An 18,509-nucleotide genomic window follows, 5' to 3' on the forward strand; every position below is an offset into this window, starting at 1 on the left:
TCAGCAGAAGGCCGAACTACCCTAATAAAGACAGACATCCATTCTTTCCGCCTGTTTGTAGAATATACAGATGACACCGATGGCTTCTTACCCAGAAGGCAGTATTCTTGAACGGTTCTGGTATTTTTATTGTTTTCGGGATATGTGTCCGACATTTATCTCTTTTGGTAAGTGTTTGTTCTTGGTCCTTGCTATCCGACCACGGTAGCCACCCGTGGCGAATGTACACTACAGAGACCAATGTCCCGGTATAATATTTTTTGCCGGCGCTTGTGCTTCTACCTCTTCTGTGGATGCGCGAGCAGGAAGAGCGCTCAGCTGACGAAGAAGAAGAAAGATCAACGCCCTTCAGTGGAGCCAGTGGAGTGCCATATACCTGGGGTGAAGAAGCGACTCGCGCCTATCGCTGTTCCTAGGCTGCTTCGTTCTGGTCGCTGTTCTGTTGACGTGGCTCAGCTACCCAGGCTGCGGGGCAGTGGCTAAGTACCTGGCGGTGTTGCTCTAGCTTACTAAATTTCTCCTTTTTGTCTGTGCCTGTTTGCTCCTGTTCTTGGGTGATTGGGTGCGGGACGAAAGCTTAATGTCTACTTCTTCTCCTGGCCAGGGGTTTTCCCCTTGGTCGGCATCTCTTCCTAAAGACCAGCTCACAATCGATCTCTTTTTCCGCAGCGGTGTTTCAAGCATTCCAGTCGCATTAGTGCCTTCCGATGGAGGCGCTATCCGACTGAACAACCCGGAGGCCGTGCAGGCGGCCCTTAGGTCAACATCGCAGCATTTCATGCACATTACCGACGTCCGGCAGTTCGGCAGGGGTGGCATTTTGTGCAGGTCGCCGGATAAAGCCTGTATTGAAGACCTGCTGAAGTGTACGTCATTCGCCAACCACCCGGTGAGCGCATTCATTCCGCCTCATCTAGCATGTTCCAAGGGCTTGGTCCGAGGGGTCGACTCTCGATTGAGCCCTGCGGAAACGCTTGAGAACCCCTCGCCTGCGGGAGTGTTTGCTGCAGGATGGTTGACGGAGAAAAAATTCCTACGGAGTCCGTAATTGCCACATTTGCAGGAATATTTTGCCCGTCAGAGATTAAGGTGTGACCATTGGTTTTCCGAGTAGATGCCTTTAACTCTCGGCCCCTTCAGTGTCAAAACTGCTGGCGATTTGGCCACAGCGGCAAAGCCTGCAAATCGGCCTTACGCTGCTGTGCCTGTGGGGAACGTCATTGCAGAGAGGAATGTCCTGAACAGCAAGAGAAATGTTGTTTGTGTAGTGGTGCTCACTCTGCTGATTCGCCTGACTGTCCTGCACGAGCACAAGAAGTTCAGGTGCTCGAGCTTATAGACAAGCGCAGATGCACGCGGAGAGAGGCTTTTGCCGCAGTCAAGGAGAGAACCTCAGCCTACTCTAGTGTGGCCGCCAAATGTCCAGCCATAATGGATTCTAGTTGGTCCCAGGCTATTACAGCGGCAGTTGAGAAAGCTGTGGCAAATGCAATGGATCGCATTATGGAAACCGTGTCCACGTGCATTTCGCAGGTCATAGCTGCTCAGATGACCAATCTTCTGCAGGCGTCCACCGCTCCGCTCTTGTCTTCTTTGGCTTCGGAAGCTACCCCTCCTTCTGTAATTATCGATTCCGCTCCACAGGGCCAAAAACAATGTGAGCAACAAAAGACCTCTCAGGCCTCTTCTTCGCATAGCGTTATGGACGCATCCTCTATGGATTGTATAGATATGGAGTCTGATCTCCGCGCCCAGAAACGAAGTGGGTCTCCTCTGAATATTGCAGGTCCATCTTGCCCCCAGTCAAAGACAAAGAAAAGTAACGCAAGTCAAAAGGCTAAGACCAGTATTCTAGAAAAGGCAGTCGCGGCTGCGGCACTCCCGCCAAGATAGGGTTCCTAAGTGTACTCCAGTGGAATTGTCGATCTATATTCTCCGCTTCAACAGATTTAAATTGCCTATGCAATCAACTTCTACTAGATTTAGTTGCTTTACAGGAAAAATGGCTAACTACAAATTTCAATTATAATCTCAAAGTATTACCGTCCGTTTCGGCTTGACCGGTAATCACGAGGGGGAGGGTTGTTAGTGCTCATGTCTACAAAGTTTTTCCACAGGGCATGCATTTCTTTTCAATATGCCGACAATGAATGTGAAATCTTTGCCGTTGACCTCAGTGTCCCAGGTCAGCAGCCCTTTACCGTATCTAATGGATATTTCCCGTATGGTGTGCGTGACACTCGGCCCCTTGACTCACTCATGTCTAGTAGCCGATCTCAGGTTCTATTGCTTGGAGACTTCAATTCGCACCATGTGATATGGTGGTTTAAAACAAACAGCTTTGGTTCTAGACATTTTGATTGGGCTTCTGACAACAACTTGATCTGCAACAATTCCGGATTACCGACGTTTGTTCGGAGTCAATGCCACTCTGCCTTGGATTTAACTTTTTCCTCCCCAGGAGTCTCTGTTATTTCTTGGGCGCCTGTTGACTCTGCAACAAATAGTGATCATCTACCAATTAGTTTCAAGTTTGCGTGTAAATTAACTCTTCCTGAGCGACATCAGCGCACGTTAATAAATTACAATTGCTTTAAAGACACGCTAAAATAAGCCCTCCAAATCACTTCAGAAACTCGCGCTCAGAGAAGTGCCGAAAGCAAGGCTGCACATCTATGCTCGGTACTGGACCATGCAAGGCAAAAGTCTGAATTTTTGCTTAAGAGCACAAAGGGTGCAATCGCGAACAATTGGTGGAATGCTGAGTGCACGCGTGAATATAGACGACGAAAAGCAGCTTGGAAGAAACTTCTCATCAATCAATGCCCAAAAAATTGGCTGGATTATAAGTATGTTGCAGCAACATTTAAGCGCACTGTCGCCCGTGCAAAGGAGGAGTATAATACAAATCATTATGATTTCCTTTCCCAATCAGGAAATAAACGAGCTTTACTTAACTTCCTGAGGCGCAACAAGGTGATTCTTCCGGCTGCCAACATTGAATCCCTTGTTCAGTCCCCTGCTGACATCGCAAAGGCCTTAGAGGATATTGCGTGTGGCCTAGAGCTTCGCTTTACATCTGCTTTACCTTCTCCTACTATATTCACATGCACCTCAAGTGATTTCACTGAGGTCTCTATGCCTGAGCTGTCGCAAATTGTTCTGCGCTTATCCCCAGCGGCTCCTGGCCCCGATAGGGTCACTTCATCTATGATCAAAATATTGTTCAATGAATCTCCTTCAGACCTGTTGGCTCTAATTAACCATTCTATTAAAGGTCCTTGGATACCGCATGAGTGGCGTCTTGCTGAAATAGTTCCATTGCTTAAAAAGCAAGGGGAGGGCTTAACTTTAGACAATATACGCCCTATTTCGTTAACATCGAACCTTGTGAAATTGGTGGAAAGGGCCCTTCTCTGCCGTGTCATGTCATTCATTTCAGAAAATGCTGTATTGAATCCATGCCAAATTGGTTTCAGGCCGGGTTGTTCAATTTAGTGTGCTCACACTGACCTTGAGAGTCGTATTAAATTAGCTCGCAATAGAAAAAGGTTTGCTGCGCTTGTCACCTTGGATGTCAGTAAAGCATACGACAGCGTGGAGCACTCGACTCTATTACTAAGATTACAGGAACTCAACTTCCCAAGCTATGTTGTAGCCTGGATATCTGTTTTTTTTGGAAAATAGAGAATTTTACTGCTGCCAAAATGGTGTTTCCTCAAGGAGATTTCCACAGACCAGAGGTGTTCCGCAAGGATCAGTTCTCTCACCTGTTCTTTTTAACATTTTTCTAAGCTCTATTCCATGCATTCAAAATGTGAAAACTTATGTGTACGCCGACGATATTGCATTTTTTGCATCAGCAAGTGACATTCACACTCTTTATCAAACCCTACAAAATTACCTCAATGTTCTTGACAACTGGCTAGGAAGAATTCATCTGTCCCTTAATGTGAAGAAATGCGCATTGTTAGTATTTCCAGTTTCTGTTCCAGTAAATATCTTCCTGGTCTATAGAAATAACATAATACCTCAAGTTCAGACGGTGAAGTATCTCGGTGTAATATACGGCTCTACTCTCTCCTGGCGGCCCCACATTGAGCAAGTTTCTGCAAAAGGAGTTCGGGCCATTGGCATCCTGCGCAGGCTTTGTAGTGCTAGGTCAGGCATGAGAAGGAATACGCTTCTGATGATTTATAAAATGTACGTCCGCCCAATTTTGGAGTTCGGGTGTGTTTTATTCTCAGGAGCTCCTGCCTATAAACTTCGCCCTCTTGTGCTTTTGGAGCGTGAGGCGTTGTGCCTTTGTCTGGGGCTTCCAAAATATGTCGCCAATGCTGTTCTGCACCTTGAGGCGCGAATGCCTTCGTTATCAGCTAGGTTTCGCCTTTTAACAGTTCAAACATTTTTAAAATTGTGTGACTCACCTCGTCACGTTTCCAGTATAATATTTCTTAGTCAGCCTTCCGCCTTTTTTAGTGCTGCCTGGTCTCGATTTCATACCCCGCAGATATGTTACGTGCAGTCCCTCCTTGATCGCATAAATATTCATTTCACAGATGTCCGCCAAATATTTAACAACTCCTCATCTGTCCAGATTGAATTCGATGATATTTTCCCATCGAATGCAAAGCTGCAGCCCTTCCCACTTCTTCAGGGTCTATTGCAGGACCACCTAAGGTCCTTTCCCTCTCATGTTCTTATTGCTACTGATGCCTCGCCGGATCGCGAAAAGGCAGGTGTGGGAATTTTTTCGCCTTCACTGGATTGGTCTTTTTCTCTCCGTCTTCCTGACTTCACTCCAATTTTTCTGGCTGAATTATTAACAGTAATCTTAGCCTTACGAAAATTAGAATCTACAGTTTCCCAGGTCGTGGTTATGACAGACTCTCTGTCCATTTGCTCTTCCTTATCCTCACCCACTGACTCTCGGCCGTTACGCCTCTTTAAGTTCCTGATTCCGCTCCATCTAAATTCGGTAAGGTTGCTTTGGTACCCGGTCACATGGGCTTTCACTTAAATGAGGTTGCAGACTCCTTAGCAAGAGCCTCTCTCAGCGGCCCAATTGTTGCTGTCCTGCCATCAAGTGCATATACAGCTGCGGTGAGGTTTCGCAGCTACACAATATTTCAGAAATTTACTGCCTCGGCTCTTACATCATCTCCCGAATATCAGCATCTTCTGCATCCTTGGAGTAGCAAAGATTGGCGCTCACGCAGACTAGAGGTCTCTTTCACGCGCTTGCGTTGCCGGGTTCCCCTTCTAAATTTCTACCTTCACAGATCTGGCCTGACAGCTTCCCCACTGTGCCCTTTTTGTGCCGAACTTGAGACAATAGATCACTTCCTGCTGTTCTGCCGCCGCTTTTCTCATTTGAGGAAGAGTATTTTGCAGATTCCATTTCATCAACTGGGCTTGCCTGTGTCTTCCGCGGTTGTTCTTTCCATTGGCGCTTCTTTGCTTGGACGAAGCGACAGGACTGTGCGCTCTGCTGTGCAAAATTTTCTTCAAGAAACGCAGCGACTCCCATTCTAATTTAATTTTCCCGCCCTCAATCAGTACGATATTGCAACATTACAGGCATTGTGTACTATTATGCACATTAAGCAATTGTCCCGTCTTTGATCTCCAAGTTAACTGGACCCCTTTCCTTCCCTTTTCCAATCTCTCAGACTACATACTATTACCACTCCTTTTCCCGTCAAAACTTTCCTGTATCCAGTAATTAACCGCCTGTGTCTTGGCCACTCCCCCGTAGTGGATATGTGCCACCAACGCCTGAGGCCTTCCTTCTTTCCTTCCTTCCAGTGGAGCCCAGCATCCCAGCAATGAATTTCGGTCGGCAGTGGATTCGCACGGAGCGCAAGGGGTCAAGGAGCGACAGGTGGGCACTGTTCAAGGTCTTGTTTTACGCTGGTTTTTAACGCACTAGGAAAAAAATGGCACTTCGCGTCCAAATGAAGACGATACCTTCAATGGAGACATCTTGATTTGTATCGAGGATTGGTTTGGATTGCATTTTTTCGGGAAAGGGAATGCCGCAGTGTCTGTCTCACATATCGGCGGACACATGAACAGCGCCGTAAGGGAAGGGATACAGGAGGGAGTGAAAGAAGAAAGGAAGAAAGTGGTGTTGTGTTGGAGGGCTCTGGAATAATTACGACCACCTGGGGATCTTTAGCGTGCACTGACATCGCACAGAACACGGGCGCCTTAGCGTTTTGCATCCTTAAAAACGCAGCCACCGCGGTCGAGTTCGAACTCGGGAACTCTGGATCAGTAGCCGAGCGCCGTAACGACTGAGCCACCGTGGCGGGTCCTTTTTGTATGGAGGTAGCGATGTTTTCAGCGCCTAATGGCCTGAGTGGTATAAGGCAAGACACAGAGATTATCTTGCCCTCGGCGGAAAACTCAATGCGCCATACGGAAGGCAGGTAATTCACGAACGTATGTTGACCCGGTAGTTGGTTCTGCGTGTTAGCTGTTAAACAAGGAACTACTTGGCGCTTGTGCTCGTCGTACTCTCTTTTTGTGGGTGTTCATGTAGCGTCTTGTTCAAAAGCTAGTGAACGAAAGAAAGACGATACATAGAGGCGTCGCAGTGGAGGACTGAGGAATAATTTCGATCACTTTGAGTTTCTCAACATGCACTAAAACCGCACAGCTCACGGGCGTCTTTTGAACATTACCTTCATTGAAACTCGAATTTCGTTGTCGGTTTTTGCTACATCACCAAAAACTGTGATTCTGCATCGTTTTGCGGGCGTTTTATCAGGCATTTCGTTTGTTTTATGTATTCAACGAGATAAGCCATCTTTCAGGGTAGCTGAAGACATTGCCGCAGCTGGTGTTTGAGCGTCTAACAGTTCTACACTACCTGCAGAGTAGGGAGCGGCTGAAGTTTAAAAAGCGTCTACCGCTATCAACATATCTCCAGTTCTAGGACTGCTATATGCGCCAACTGGTACAAGTTCTATTTAACTACAGGCAAATGTACAATTCTTCTTGGGAATATTTTGCAAGCCTTTTTGGCGGAAACGGAAACGAACTGTTTGCGTCCGGATTGACCGCGCAAAGAATCCGGTGCGTTCGCCCTCTCGCAGCCCCGTGTACGTGCTGAGATTCGACAGTCCACCAAGGCGCTCGGAAGACGATGGATACCAAGACATCCACTTCGCCCTCTGGAAGCAGCGGTTCGAGGGGAAAAACGCCATCGCATTCTCCATCGTGCTCGCACTGCTCATAGGAGCCGCCGCGTGCTTCGCCTTTGGAACCAATTCCGTAAGTCACTTTCTTGCGCGCTACACTAGGTAGCTGACAGAATATGCACACGAAGCCATAACATCCAGGGACAATGACCCCTTGCCGAGCCCGAAGCTTCCGCCGCACGTAGCCGACGATTTAAAAGGTGCATCACGCATTAGTATTGAGGGATTTACTTAAATTTTTACTGGAGATCGGAGTACTTTTTCGAACACAGTGGGCGATTTTAGCACACCTCTATTAGTTTGACAACGCATACCTTGTTCTTTATTGACAGCAACTCCAGAAAGATATATATTGTTACGTTGCGGCCAGCCGAAGAAAGAGATACGATGATCGATGGCAATGAGGTGATATAATGGCTGCTGGTCTAGCGCGAGCGCTCCTGCCCGCCACTGCACAGTTCGTCGAAATCTTCGTCACACTACCAGGGGCCACCGAGCGATCGTCCCGATCGGTGACAAAGAGAAGCGCGAAATGGTTACGGGCTTATGAGGATGGTTGGTCAGGAACGAGAAAGGGGTGAGGTGCTGGCCGCCACGATGAATGAGATGGCTGGATGATTCCTGGTCTTGAAGCTTCCCGGCCGCAGGTCGCCAAGAGCCGAAGGTCGAGGCCCCAGGGCGCGCCGAACAGCCTGGGCAGGGGAACGGTGTCTTCAGATGTAAGCGCGTCTCCAGTCGGTGGAATCGATAGGTCAGGTCCTTGCGTCGGGTTCAGTTCGCCGTGTTGAGTGGTCCGGGCGGGGGACGGGGCGGGGGGAACAACGGCGAGGTCGGTTCGATTCTGAAAGGCTGGGGCACGGCCGAGCGGCGCACGCCAAGAACTCATAGCTGAAGACCACGGCTGACGCAGGACGCCGAAGCTCCCCGGACCAGGATGTCCATAATACCCCGCAAACTGTAGCAAATGTTGCGTGGCGGCCGGCTGAAGAAAGAGACACGATGATCAATGGCAATGAGATGATTTAATGGCTGCTGGCCTAGCGTGAGCACTCCTGCCTGAGCGACTGCACAGTTGGTCGTCTTTTTCGTCACAATATAGATATATGTGGAAGCAATCAGGGTTGCTCAACGGGCCAGTGAAAACTTGCACAGTGAAAAGGTCACAACTGGTTCGATTATCTAGGTTCATTCACCAACGGTTTCAGACGGTGGACCGTCCTTCATCAGGTTTAAGGACGGTCCACCGTCTGAAAACCAGTTGTGACCTTTCGCTATATATATATATATATATATATATATATATATATATATATATATATATATATATATATATATATATATATATATATATATATATATATATATATATGTACATATATATATGTACATACAGCAGACAGCAACCTTGTAGACAGAGAGTGGCTGAGAATGTTAACTGCCGGTAAAGGGATTTTTTCAGCCCCCACAAATGTATGCCCTAACGGTTGTCCCAGAAAAGCGTGTGCTCGTCGCGGGAGCATGCACTTCCTACCTACCCCTATTCGCACCAAGCGATCGCCACACCTCCTTCCTACGCAATTTGATTTTCATGCGGGAACTAGGTGATTCCAGTACCCGACATTCAGGCCGCTCACTGCCCTCGACAACAGGACACGTCGCCCATGACGCAACCGAGGGCGGTCTTACCGATACCTTTTCTCCAAAACGCTGACGTGCGGCTTGTAAAAAATGACTCACTCACTCAATCACTCCATCACTCTATCACTCTATCACTCACTCACTCACTCACTCACTCACTGACTCACTCTAGCACGCCGATTTTAGACGTGACGCAGGATATTCCAAGTGACGAAGGTGCATAATAGGTTGCGTTACACGCCCGTGCTCTTCTTTCAAAAGCAAGATGCACGCTTTGAGCAATATATGCTTTCTTAATGATAAGTGTGCCCACTGCCGAATCAGGTGAAGGGTGAGTCATATCCAACACCAGCGAAGTGTTCTCTCAGTCGTACTCGATGACGTTTGCGCCGAAGCCGAGTGGAAGAGGTTAAAAAGCCTACCATAAAGTAATGTCGCTTCAGTTTGGTTTTTGATGGCTTCCTGTTATGAGAAAGCTGTCACTATTTGCCTGTCAAAAATTGTAATGAATGTTCCGGCAAAATTTCTACAATAGCTCTTGCCTCAGGGAAGGAAAATTATTCTGGCAGCAGAACTGATCCCGTGGCCGATCACCGTTGCCGGCGACTTTCTTGTCGTAAAATGAACCGCAGCAGCAGATTGAGATCTCGCCTGCATAAGAAAGCCAAACTATGAATGCTTAGAAACACTTTGTGCAACCGAAACAACAAATATTAGGACCTTGCTCCATCTAACATTATGCAAGAAAGGATTCCAAGGTAGTCACCGCAGTGTGTCGTCACTATAATGCTTTAGATTACATTGATGAATAACATAACTGTGATTCCGCATCGATAATATCAAATTGTAATCATGCTGAAGTCTTCAATGGAAACATCAAAAGATAGGAGCAAGCAGCTGAGCTGTGGAAATTGTCCGTGTCTGTTGTAATCTGAAGGGCGGAGGTGAGGTGCCGGATGCGGTGGAGAGCTCGCAGACAGTTAAGTTCTTGCAAAGAGATTTAGAATATACAACGTAGATAGAATAGAGTCGCTTAGCCATTGTCTAAACAGTTCAAAGATTTGTTATAAGCACCGGTGTCAAGCGGGTTAGCCCGTGAATTTCCTTCATAGGAAACAGGCTACATTCATGCAATTAATAGGATGAGCTTACCGCCAACCTTGAGTATGATGTCTTTTGTTCATTCCTGTTACGTAGAGCCATACAGCTACCATATTGTCATGTTCCATTTTTTAAGTTAGCTGCAAAAAAATGCTAATGTTTCGATTTAGCACCAGCTAACATTTTGCTGTAATTATTTACAACCTGGTACAAAAGAGATCAAACGCAAAATTTTGATTGTTATCTGGCGCTGCGTGCAGAAGGCCAAGGAATCCGCGGTGCGCCACCAGCCCTTGACGGATTTCGACGATTCTAAAACAGTAATGACGGCGAACAAGCGGGTAGGTATCCACATGAAAAAAATGAAATTAGCTTCCAGGAAAGAGATCGACACACTTTCCTCAAATCTCAGTGGACACCCGAATCGCGGTTTAAGGGAAGGAATAAAGGAGAGAGTGAAAGAAGAAATATATAAGGAGGTGCGAGAGCGGATGGCTCCGGAATAATTTCGACCTCCTGGGGCTATTTAGCATGCTCTTACAACGCACAGCACAAGTGACATCGAATTTTGCTTTTCGCCCCCATCGAAACGCGGCCGCCGCGGTCGGGTTCGAACCCGGGAACTCCGACTCAGTTGCCGAGCGCTTTAACCCCTGAGCCACTGCGGCAGGTGTATCCACATTTGCAGCATACCTTTTCTGCAAGGGTGTTTTAACAATAAGATGAGAACAAAAACTGCTAAGACTTGATGGGGTGATGACAAGGATAATATCGAACTAATTTTTCGGTTCACTCGCTGTGAGAGAACAATATTACTCGCTAAATGACATTATCATTTCTCGCGGAAAAGCGATCGTGCTCTCAGCTGCATTGAATGTATCGCGTATATTGGCGCATGACGAACGTTGCCGTAGAATATACATATCACGAAGGGGTTTTGAGTGAAGTAATGATAAAGAGCGCAAGCAATAGACTGTAGGCTGTGATTTATGCTCAAGGGCGGACACACGTGAAAGGGCGTTTTTTCTGGTGCACTATTGGCAAGCAGAAAACAGTAACATTTTCTATAGGATCAAAGCAAAGACACCAGCGATACCTGACGTACTTTAAGGTATCTGCACGATCTTACCTATACTGTGGTGAGCAAACTTAAGAGACTCCTGTCAGCGTGTGCTGAACCGTGCCAAACTGTATGCGAGCACCGCCTGACCAGGCACTCCTGCTGCCGATACCGGCGCTGCCGGGCGCTGCTCGAGATCAGCGCGCGCCTGTGCGCGGGGATCGGCAGCAGGAGTGCTTGGTCAGGCGGTGCTCGCATGCAGTTTGGCACGGTTCGGCACGCGCTGACTGGAGTGTCTTAAGTTTGCTCACCACAGTACGTAATCATATAGACACTATGCGTGTGTTCTCAGTATCGCTTGTACAAATCTACGTACCGTTGTCTCCGTATTGGCCTCATTTGGCGAAAAAGCAGTGAATGTTTCTCTTACGCTGCTATTTTAGCACGCTAGACTGAACCGGAGAATCATTAGGCACTTTAATAGGCACGTGGAGGTTTCGATGTGCAGCCTTTTTTTGGCAAGAACCTTAACGCATTATATGTCATCGTCTTCGTCAGTCTGGTTAGCTCCATTGAAGAAAAAAAAGCTCCCTCCCAGCTATCCCAAGCCCTATTCTCTGATTGGCAGACAGGTGACAAGACGTCGTGACGTCATCACAATTTGCCCGCCGTGGCAGGTGGCAACCACCAACCGGATTGTGAGCGAACTGGCTACCTTGCCATGAAGCAGTTAAAGATTGGTCTACAGAGAGTCACGTTACCTTGCGACAGCATCCCAAGCTGATCACCATGGCGCATAAAAACCAGCCCACCTGGTCGCGAGCTACCTTCCCTATGTGGTATTTGGCAATGAAATTATTTAAAATAAATGCAATCAAATGCCACGTGGGCACCGTAGTGCTGGACGTGAATCTTACGGGAGCTCAGAAGAGTAACCGGCTTCTAACAATTCCCCGGAGGTTATGCTTGAACCTGCCGGGGCAGTGGCGCACCGCTTAAGCGCTACACCACTGCGCCAGTAGTGGCATGGTGACTCCCACAACCTAAGAATGCAATTTAGAGGGCCGTGAGGTCATTAACAACACGTGAACGCGGGTGGAGGAATCATTGGGAACCGCAAATTTAAAAATCTGTCGGCACCTGAAATTTGGAAGTTAGGCCAGACTAAAACTTCCTAAGACTCCCTACAATTTGGAAGTTGACCCACTCCAGAGAATAAATCAAAGTGGTTAGGTGGAGTTTAATCATTGAATTAAGGTGGATTAGTCTGCCCATTAGTCTAATATATTATGGTAATGCAACAGAAGATAGCTGAACGTTCCAGAAGGTGATTACTCTTGGGTACCATATAAAGGGAATGGAACCTGCTCCAACCAAATTTTTGAAAGCGTAACTACAAAAAGGTATATGAATCACTGTAGACTCCATAGCCGGCAACCAAAATGCCATCGCATTTTATTCTTTAGGAACGTGGATAAAAAGCCCTCAAGTTTGTGCCAGTCAGGAATCTTTATTCAACCTTTAACTATATTTTCATCGTGAGTAGATCTGGATTGTTCTATCTGTGGCAGCCTCATTTTATACGATTTATTAACACCAGTGACTATATTAATGGCACCCTCTCGTTAATGATGAAAGTGCGATCTGCTACAGAAATAATTTGCCAAAGACTTTCGGAGCAACATGGATTCCCAACATTACGGTACCGCCGCCTCCACACGCGCTTCGTTTGGCCCATACGAAGGGCATGACCACACAGGTTTCAGTCTGGAGCATATTCGTTGTCCGCTAGGGCTCAGCCGTATATTCGGTCAGCACCACTCTCCTCAGCGAAAGACGCTTATGCTGTTGTGGATAAAAATTTTAGACACACCATGTGAAAAACCGGCTGCCACTAGCAGGATCAATGCAGTGGTGGTCCTTAAAGCGGCAGGAAGCGCGACTACATTGAAAAATTAAGTAGCATAAAAAGGGCACAATTAAGACTGCATGGAATTCTATAGCGCAGTCATACAGTTATAGAATAGTGCCTGCGCGCCGCCAGTGGGCACGCGCTGATTGGTCCCGACGCGGCAGGCTTGCGCGCTGCTGTCCCGGTACATAGCGCCATCTGGCGCCCTCAAGGCGATCTGCTCATGCGCGGTGATGCCCCGTAGAAACGAATCACGGTAGCGGATCGCGGCACGCACTATGCTATAACTCTCATTGGCCTTCCCTCCCACGGTGCAGGAGTCGCAACCCAGTGGAAAGGACACGGTGACAGCCGACGCACGTTCCACGCCTGTATCGGAAGCTGGCAGGCACCGTGGTCGAAACCAGGCCCGACAGATAGAATTCGCAGCTGACGAAACCACAAGCCGACCTCAAGGTGGATCCGACGGCCTCTCGTCGCCAAAGCAGAACACTTCGTCGACAACGGTGGCTCAGCAAGGGCTGCGCTGACAACACTTTCGGATTATAGTTTTCGCCGGCGTTTTGAAGCCAGGTACAGAGCTGTTGCTTTTGTATTTTCGCTGGTTACAGGACCGCTGGCTGGCGAGAGAAAGCTGCGCAGTGTGTTGGTAGTGGGTCTAATTCAGTAGCGAATGCAACACTACTCTGGCAGGTTATCTTATCGTCATACAAAGGCTTAATCTCTAAGTGAGGAAGACGATCTTACTGTTCAGACGATGAACGGTAATCTCACAGCTGTCCTTACGGAGTGCGCGGTAAACGTACGCGGTAGGCTGGTTCGACAGGATATCGACAAGCTATTTCAGGAGATAAAAATATCATTAAGATGTACCATAGCATGAAATCGTCTTAAGGAGATAAAAATATCATTAAGATGTACCATAGCATGAAATCGTCTTACTCTACGAACAGAAGAAAAATGGCAGAGCTTTCGAAGTTATCAAATAACCCCAAGGCAGCCGACATAAAGATGTTTAGCATGGAGAAAATCAAGCGTGCTCTGAAGAACGGGGGTAGCCTAGAAGCAGTGAAGATACATCTAGGCATAAGTAAAAACCAGGTGTATAAGGTAAAAGACAGAGGGAATTGTCATTATCAATAAACATAAGGTAGTTAAAGCAACCGCACAGTTCTACACAAATCTATAGAGTAGCCAATGTAATCATAATGTTAATGAGAGAAGCAGTAGAGCACAGAAATGGGGCATCCCGCCAGTAAGGAAAGAGGAAATGAAATCTTAGGAGCAGTGCATAGGGGGAAAGCAGCTAGTGAGGATTCGGTTATGGCACAACTCTTGAAAAACGGAGGGGAGATTGCGCTAGAAAAACTAGCCACTCTGAATGCAAAATGCATTATGAAGTCGAACGTACCAGAACTTTTGAAGAATGCAAAGGTTATCTTAATTCATAAGAAAGGAGACGTCAAGGACTTTCAAATTGCAGCCCGATCAGCGTACTGTATGTTGCCTACAACTTATTTACTACCGCAACTGGAAATAGCATCAGGACAACCTTAGACTTAGTCAACCAAATGATCAAGCAGGCTTTCATAAAGGATATTCCACAATAAACCATATTCACACTATCAAAAAGGTGATAGAGAAATGCGCAGAATATAACCAATCCTTATATATAGCATTCTTTCATTACGAGAAACATTTAACTAAGCGGACACCATAGCACTCATGCAGGCTTTGCGGAATCAAGGTGTAGAACAGGCTTACGTGAAAATACTGGAAGCTATCTATAACAGCCGGAAAGCTAAAATGGTCCGTCATCAAGCCAGCAGTAAATATCGAATAAGGAAGCGTGCGAGGCAGCGAGGCGCGATCTCACCAATGCTATTGATTGCCTGTTTACAGGAGATCTTCCGAGGCCTGAATTGGGAACAGTTGGGGATAAGTGAATACCTACATATCTGCTATTAGCTGATGACACTGCCTTGGTGAGTTACTCAGGAGGTGAACTGCAAATCATGATCAATGAGTTAGACAGAAACAGCCTAACGGCGACTCTAAAATTAACATTCAGAGAACAAAAGTAATGTTAAAAAGTCTACCAATTGGCAGCGAGGTCCCGGAAGTGGCTAAGCAATACGTCTACTTAAGGCAGGTGGTGACAGCGGATCCGGATCTTTAGAGGGAAATAGCAAGAAGGATAAGAATAATGTGGAGCATATATGGCACGTTCTCTAAGATCATGAATGGTAGTTTACCGATATCCCTCAGGAGAAAAGTGTACAACGGCTGTATCTTACCGGTACTCTACTACGGGGCAGAAACGTGGAGGCTAACGAAAAGGGTTCAGCTTAAGTTAAGGACCACGCAGCGAGTCATGGAATAAGCAATGATGGGTTATAACGTTAAGAGACCGCAAATGAGCAGAGTGGGAGAGGGAACAAACTCATGTTAAGGATATCTTAATCAAATCAAGAGAAAGAAATGGACTTGGGCAGGGCATGAAACGCGAAGGCAACCGCTGGTCCTTAAGTGTAACGGAGTGGATTCCAAGAGAAGGCAAGCTTCTGGGGGGGGGGGGGGGGCGGGGGGGGGGCAGAAAGTTAGGTGGGATACAGTGGCCGCTGCCGGCAAAGGACAGGGGTTGATCGGAAAGACTGGCGAAAGGCGTTTCCCTTGCAGTGGGCGTAGTGAGGCTGATGATGGTGATGACATATGCTAGAATTGTAGGTCAGAGATATAAAATATTGGAAGTAAGCATATTTAAGAGCCCCGCAAGTTAATTTCTAGTGCCATACCCCGTCAATAAATGTTTGAGTAGTCTTCATAAAGAGTACAACATGACATACCCTACAATTCCGGGCAAAAGCATTATAGTGCGGGAAAAGTATATAAGCGCAATTTTTTGTTATATTGAATTCTTTCACTACAACAATAAATATATCCGCAGACCTTTTGTTGGAAGGCTTCCACTTTATTGCGTTTTCCGTGTTCAAAAGCATTTCCCAATGAATTTCTAAGGCAGTTCTAACCACTTGATGCGAGCGATGAAAACACTTTAAAAGGAATATTTCGCTGCAGATCGAAAGAATGGACCTTTACCTTCAATATTTTATATTAGTTTCTTACAGGCGCAGAATTTGCAAAATGTTTGTTCACAAATGTTGCACGCAAATACGTCGAACTACACTGTAAGAATTTTTGTTGAAAAAAAAACATTTTCTTGCCGCTCGCCTGCCCGAAAATTTCTGTTGTGCTATGTTTTCTGTTCTTACATTTTTATCTCATTTCGCAGGTTTTTCTGTTTGTAACTAGCAGAGAAGTTTCTTGTAGTAGACAAATTTTCTGTTATGCTGTCTTCCGTTCTTACTTTTTCTGTAATTTCACAGGTTTTTCTGTTTGCAGCTAACAGAGAATTTATGCGAAGTTGACAGAATTTTTCAGTTTTGCCAAGTTTTCTGTTTTTATTTTTTTCTGTCATTTGGAAAGTTTGTCCTGTCGGCAGCTAACTGAAAATTTCTGTGAAGTTTAGTTTTTGTTTTGATGTTTTCTGTTCTTTTGCAGGGTTTTTTTCTGGCTGCCATTCTGTTACCAAATTTTCTGTCATTGAACAGCAATTTTCATGACTCAAATTTTCTGTGAAGCTCCATCTTCTCTCACTTCACACTCCTTATTTCTTCCACACCATCTTTTAATTGTCGTTGTAAAAGCATATACAGCAGATTCAATGTTGCCGCATATCAACAAAATACTAACTAGCACTGACAAATTAGTGCTCAAGACTAGAAAATATCAATATAAAACAATATCCCCATGACTAGTATTTTACTATGCGTTACCATTCAGCACCACATTTAATTAAGGTAAACTTTAGGTGGGTTACCGAAGACAAAAAATAAAATTTCCCTACCTGCACTGCCTATAGCAGACAAGCTAAATAAGGTATAAGTAAAAGCACGCACAATTCACAACAGAAACGTGTACCGCTCTATTCAACGTGATTGCAAGTTGACTCAATAAGATGTGTTGCTACTGCAGTTATAAAAATTAAAATAATCAGACAATACTGAAAGTAGTACTACAATGAATCAACCAACTGCGATGGCAAGAATACACAAATTGCTCATTGCTTGACACCAGTACGGCAAGTAAGCATGATACAGCAACAGTACATAAAACATATCACACGCGGTTCACATTATAAAAGTGTAAACATAAAGCACTGGTTTAAACAGTTTCGAAGTTTTAGAATGATTAAAAATTGGTCTTGGAAAAATGCGATGAGGGAAGAAGCTATGCTGGATACAACAAGTCAACTGAAACAGCAAGCAAACGCAAATTGTGCCTGGTTTGTCAGCGGTACTGCATGAAGCAGTGTGATACAAGCAACATCACATAGGGCGTAACAACAGCTATTGGCATTATCACTGTGTAAACATCAAGCATTCATCTAAACAGATCTGAAGTTTCATAACCGTTAAAATAGAAGTCTTGCAACGACGTGATGAGGGAAGCAACCCTTGGAGAGAGGCCGTGCTGCTGCTTCTTTCTGCGTTCTGCCTTTGTCCCTCTGCCAGGATTCACACCTGCAATGGTTCTGAAGCAAAGGTAGAACAGAGTTACTCGTAACAGAGCAAAAGTGTCACAGCAACAAGACCAAATTGGGCTGTCACCCTGTCTGTACCGGTCGGCTACTTGTGTGCTTTTACGTGCTGTGCTTAGCTTTGCGGCCATAGTGTTATCTTTTCACGCTGTCTGAAGATCCCAAGGTCGCCACAAGATCTCGGCACGGACCTTCCAACACGGCCTTCACGATGCCGACGTTTGTGCCGTGAGGCGCGCAGGCCTGCCTCAATCTGCCCAGTGGACGTGAGCAGTAATTATGACATGAAAAGATCACATGCTGCTATCAATGCGTCTGCCATTTCACCTACTCTTCAACCTTAAGGATGTCTCTTCACCACCTCCTCTCCTCCTGCACCCGGTATTTCATCGCTGCTCAAGTCACCGTCTTCACTTGCAGGGGACGAACCATCGTTAACCCTTACAGCCTTGCCTATTCCTGTGCCTATCCCTATACCACTCCTGTCCACTCCTGTTTTCGTTGTGTTTCTGATGACAGCACTGAACCGGCTTCCAAAAAGGTAAAGGCCACTTTAACCGATCTTACCCCTTCAAAGACGACACCGCCAAAATATTCACTCCCGGAATGTGATCGCTCCTTCCGAGTGCACATTAAGCCTACCTCACAATACGACATAACGTAAGTTCCTTTAATATCGGTGCAGCAACTCCTTGAACATGCACTGGCCATCTCAAGCTATCGTGGATTTATTTACCACCATCCCTCCAATTCCATCACTGTCCAAGTAGCGTCACTTGCCGATGCTGAAAAGATCTTTGGCATTGACAAATTATATATCAGCGAGTCACAGTATGTAGCTATGCAGGCCTATCTAGCATATGGACCCGGTTTGCAAAGATGTGTCATTTATGACGTCGAACCTAATGCGCCTCCGAAGGAAGTGATGACGGATCTCTATTCCGACACCCACTCAGTGCTTAATGCCCGCCGACAAGGCAACCGAGGCAC

General features: G+C 46.2%; 1 protein-coding gene across 1 annotated transcript; it reads left to right on the forward strand.

The window, feature by feature from the left end:
* Positions 1–5,813: 5,813 nt before the first annotated feature.
* LOC144119229 (uncharacterized) lies at positions 5,814–13,453 on the forward strand. The gene is made up of 4 exons (XM_077651900.1): positions 5,814–5,884; positions 7,104–7,281; positions 10,208–10,288; positions 13,237–13,453. The coding sequence occupies exons 1-4, from the start codon at positions 5,829–5,831 to the stop codon at positions 13,447–13,449; spliced, it is 528 nt and encodes a 175-aa protein (XP_077508026.1). The 5' UTR covers positions 5,814–5,828; the 3' UTR covers positions 13,450–13,453.
* The last annotated feature ends 5,056 nt before the right edge of the window (positions 13,454–18,509 follow it).

The sequence above is a fragment of the Amblyomma americanum genome, chromosome 2 (assembly GCF_052857255.1).
Source record: "Amblyomma americanum isolate KBUSLIRL-KWMA chromosome 2, ASM5285725v1, whole genome shotgun sequence".
Lineage (NCBI taxonomy): Eukaryota > Metazoa > Arthropoda > Arachnida > Ixodida > Ixodidae > Amblyomma > Amblyomma americanum.

What these genes read in the sequence shown, in the direction of transcription:
- LOC144119229 (XM_077651900.1), top strand. Translation starts at nt 5,829, where the DNA reads ATGAATTTCGGTCGGCAGTGGATTCGCACGGAGCGCAAGGGGTCAAGG. An exon ending in AAGGGGTCAAGGAGCGACAG is followed by an intron (nt 5,885 to 7,103) that starts GTGGGCACTGTT and finishes GCCCTCTCGCAG; the next exon opens with CCCCGTGTACGTGCTGAGAT. An exon ending in TCGCCTTTGGAACCAATTCC is followed by an intron (nt 7,282 to 10,207) that starts GTAAGTCACTTT and finishes CGCTGCGTGCAG; the next exon opens with AAGGCCAAGGAATCCGCGGT.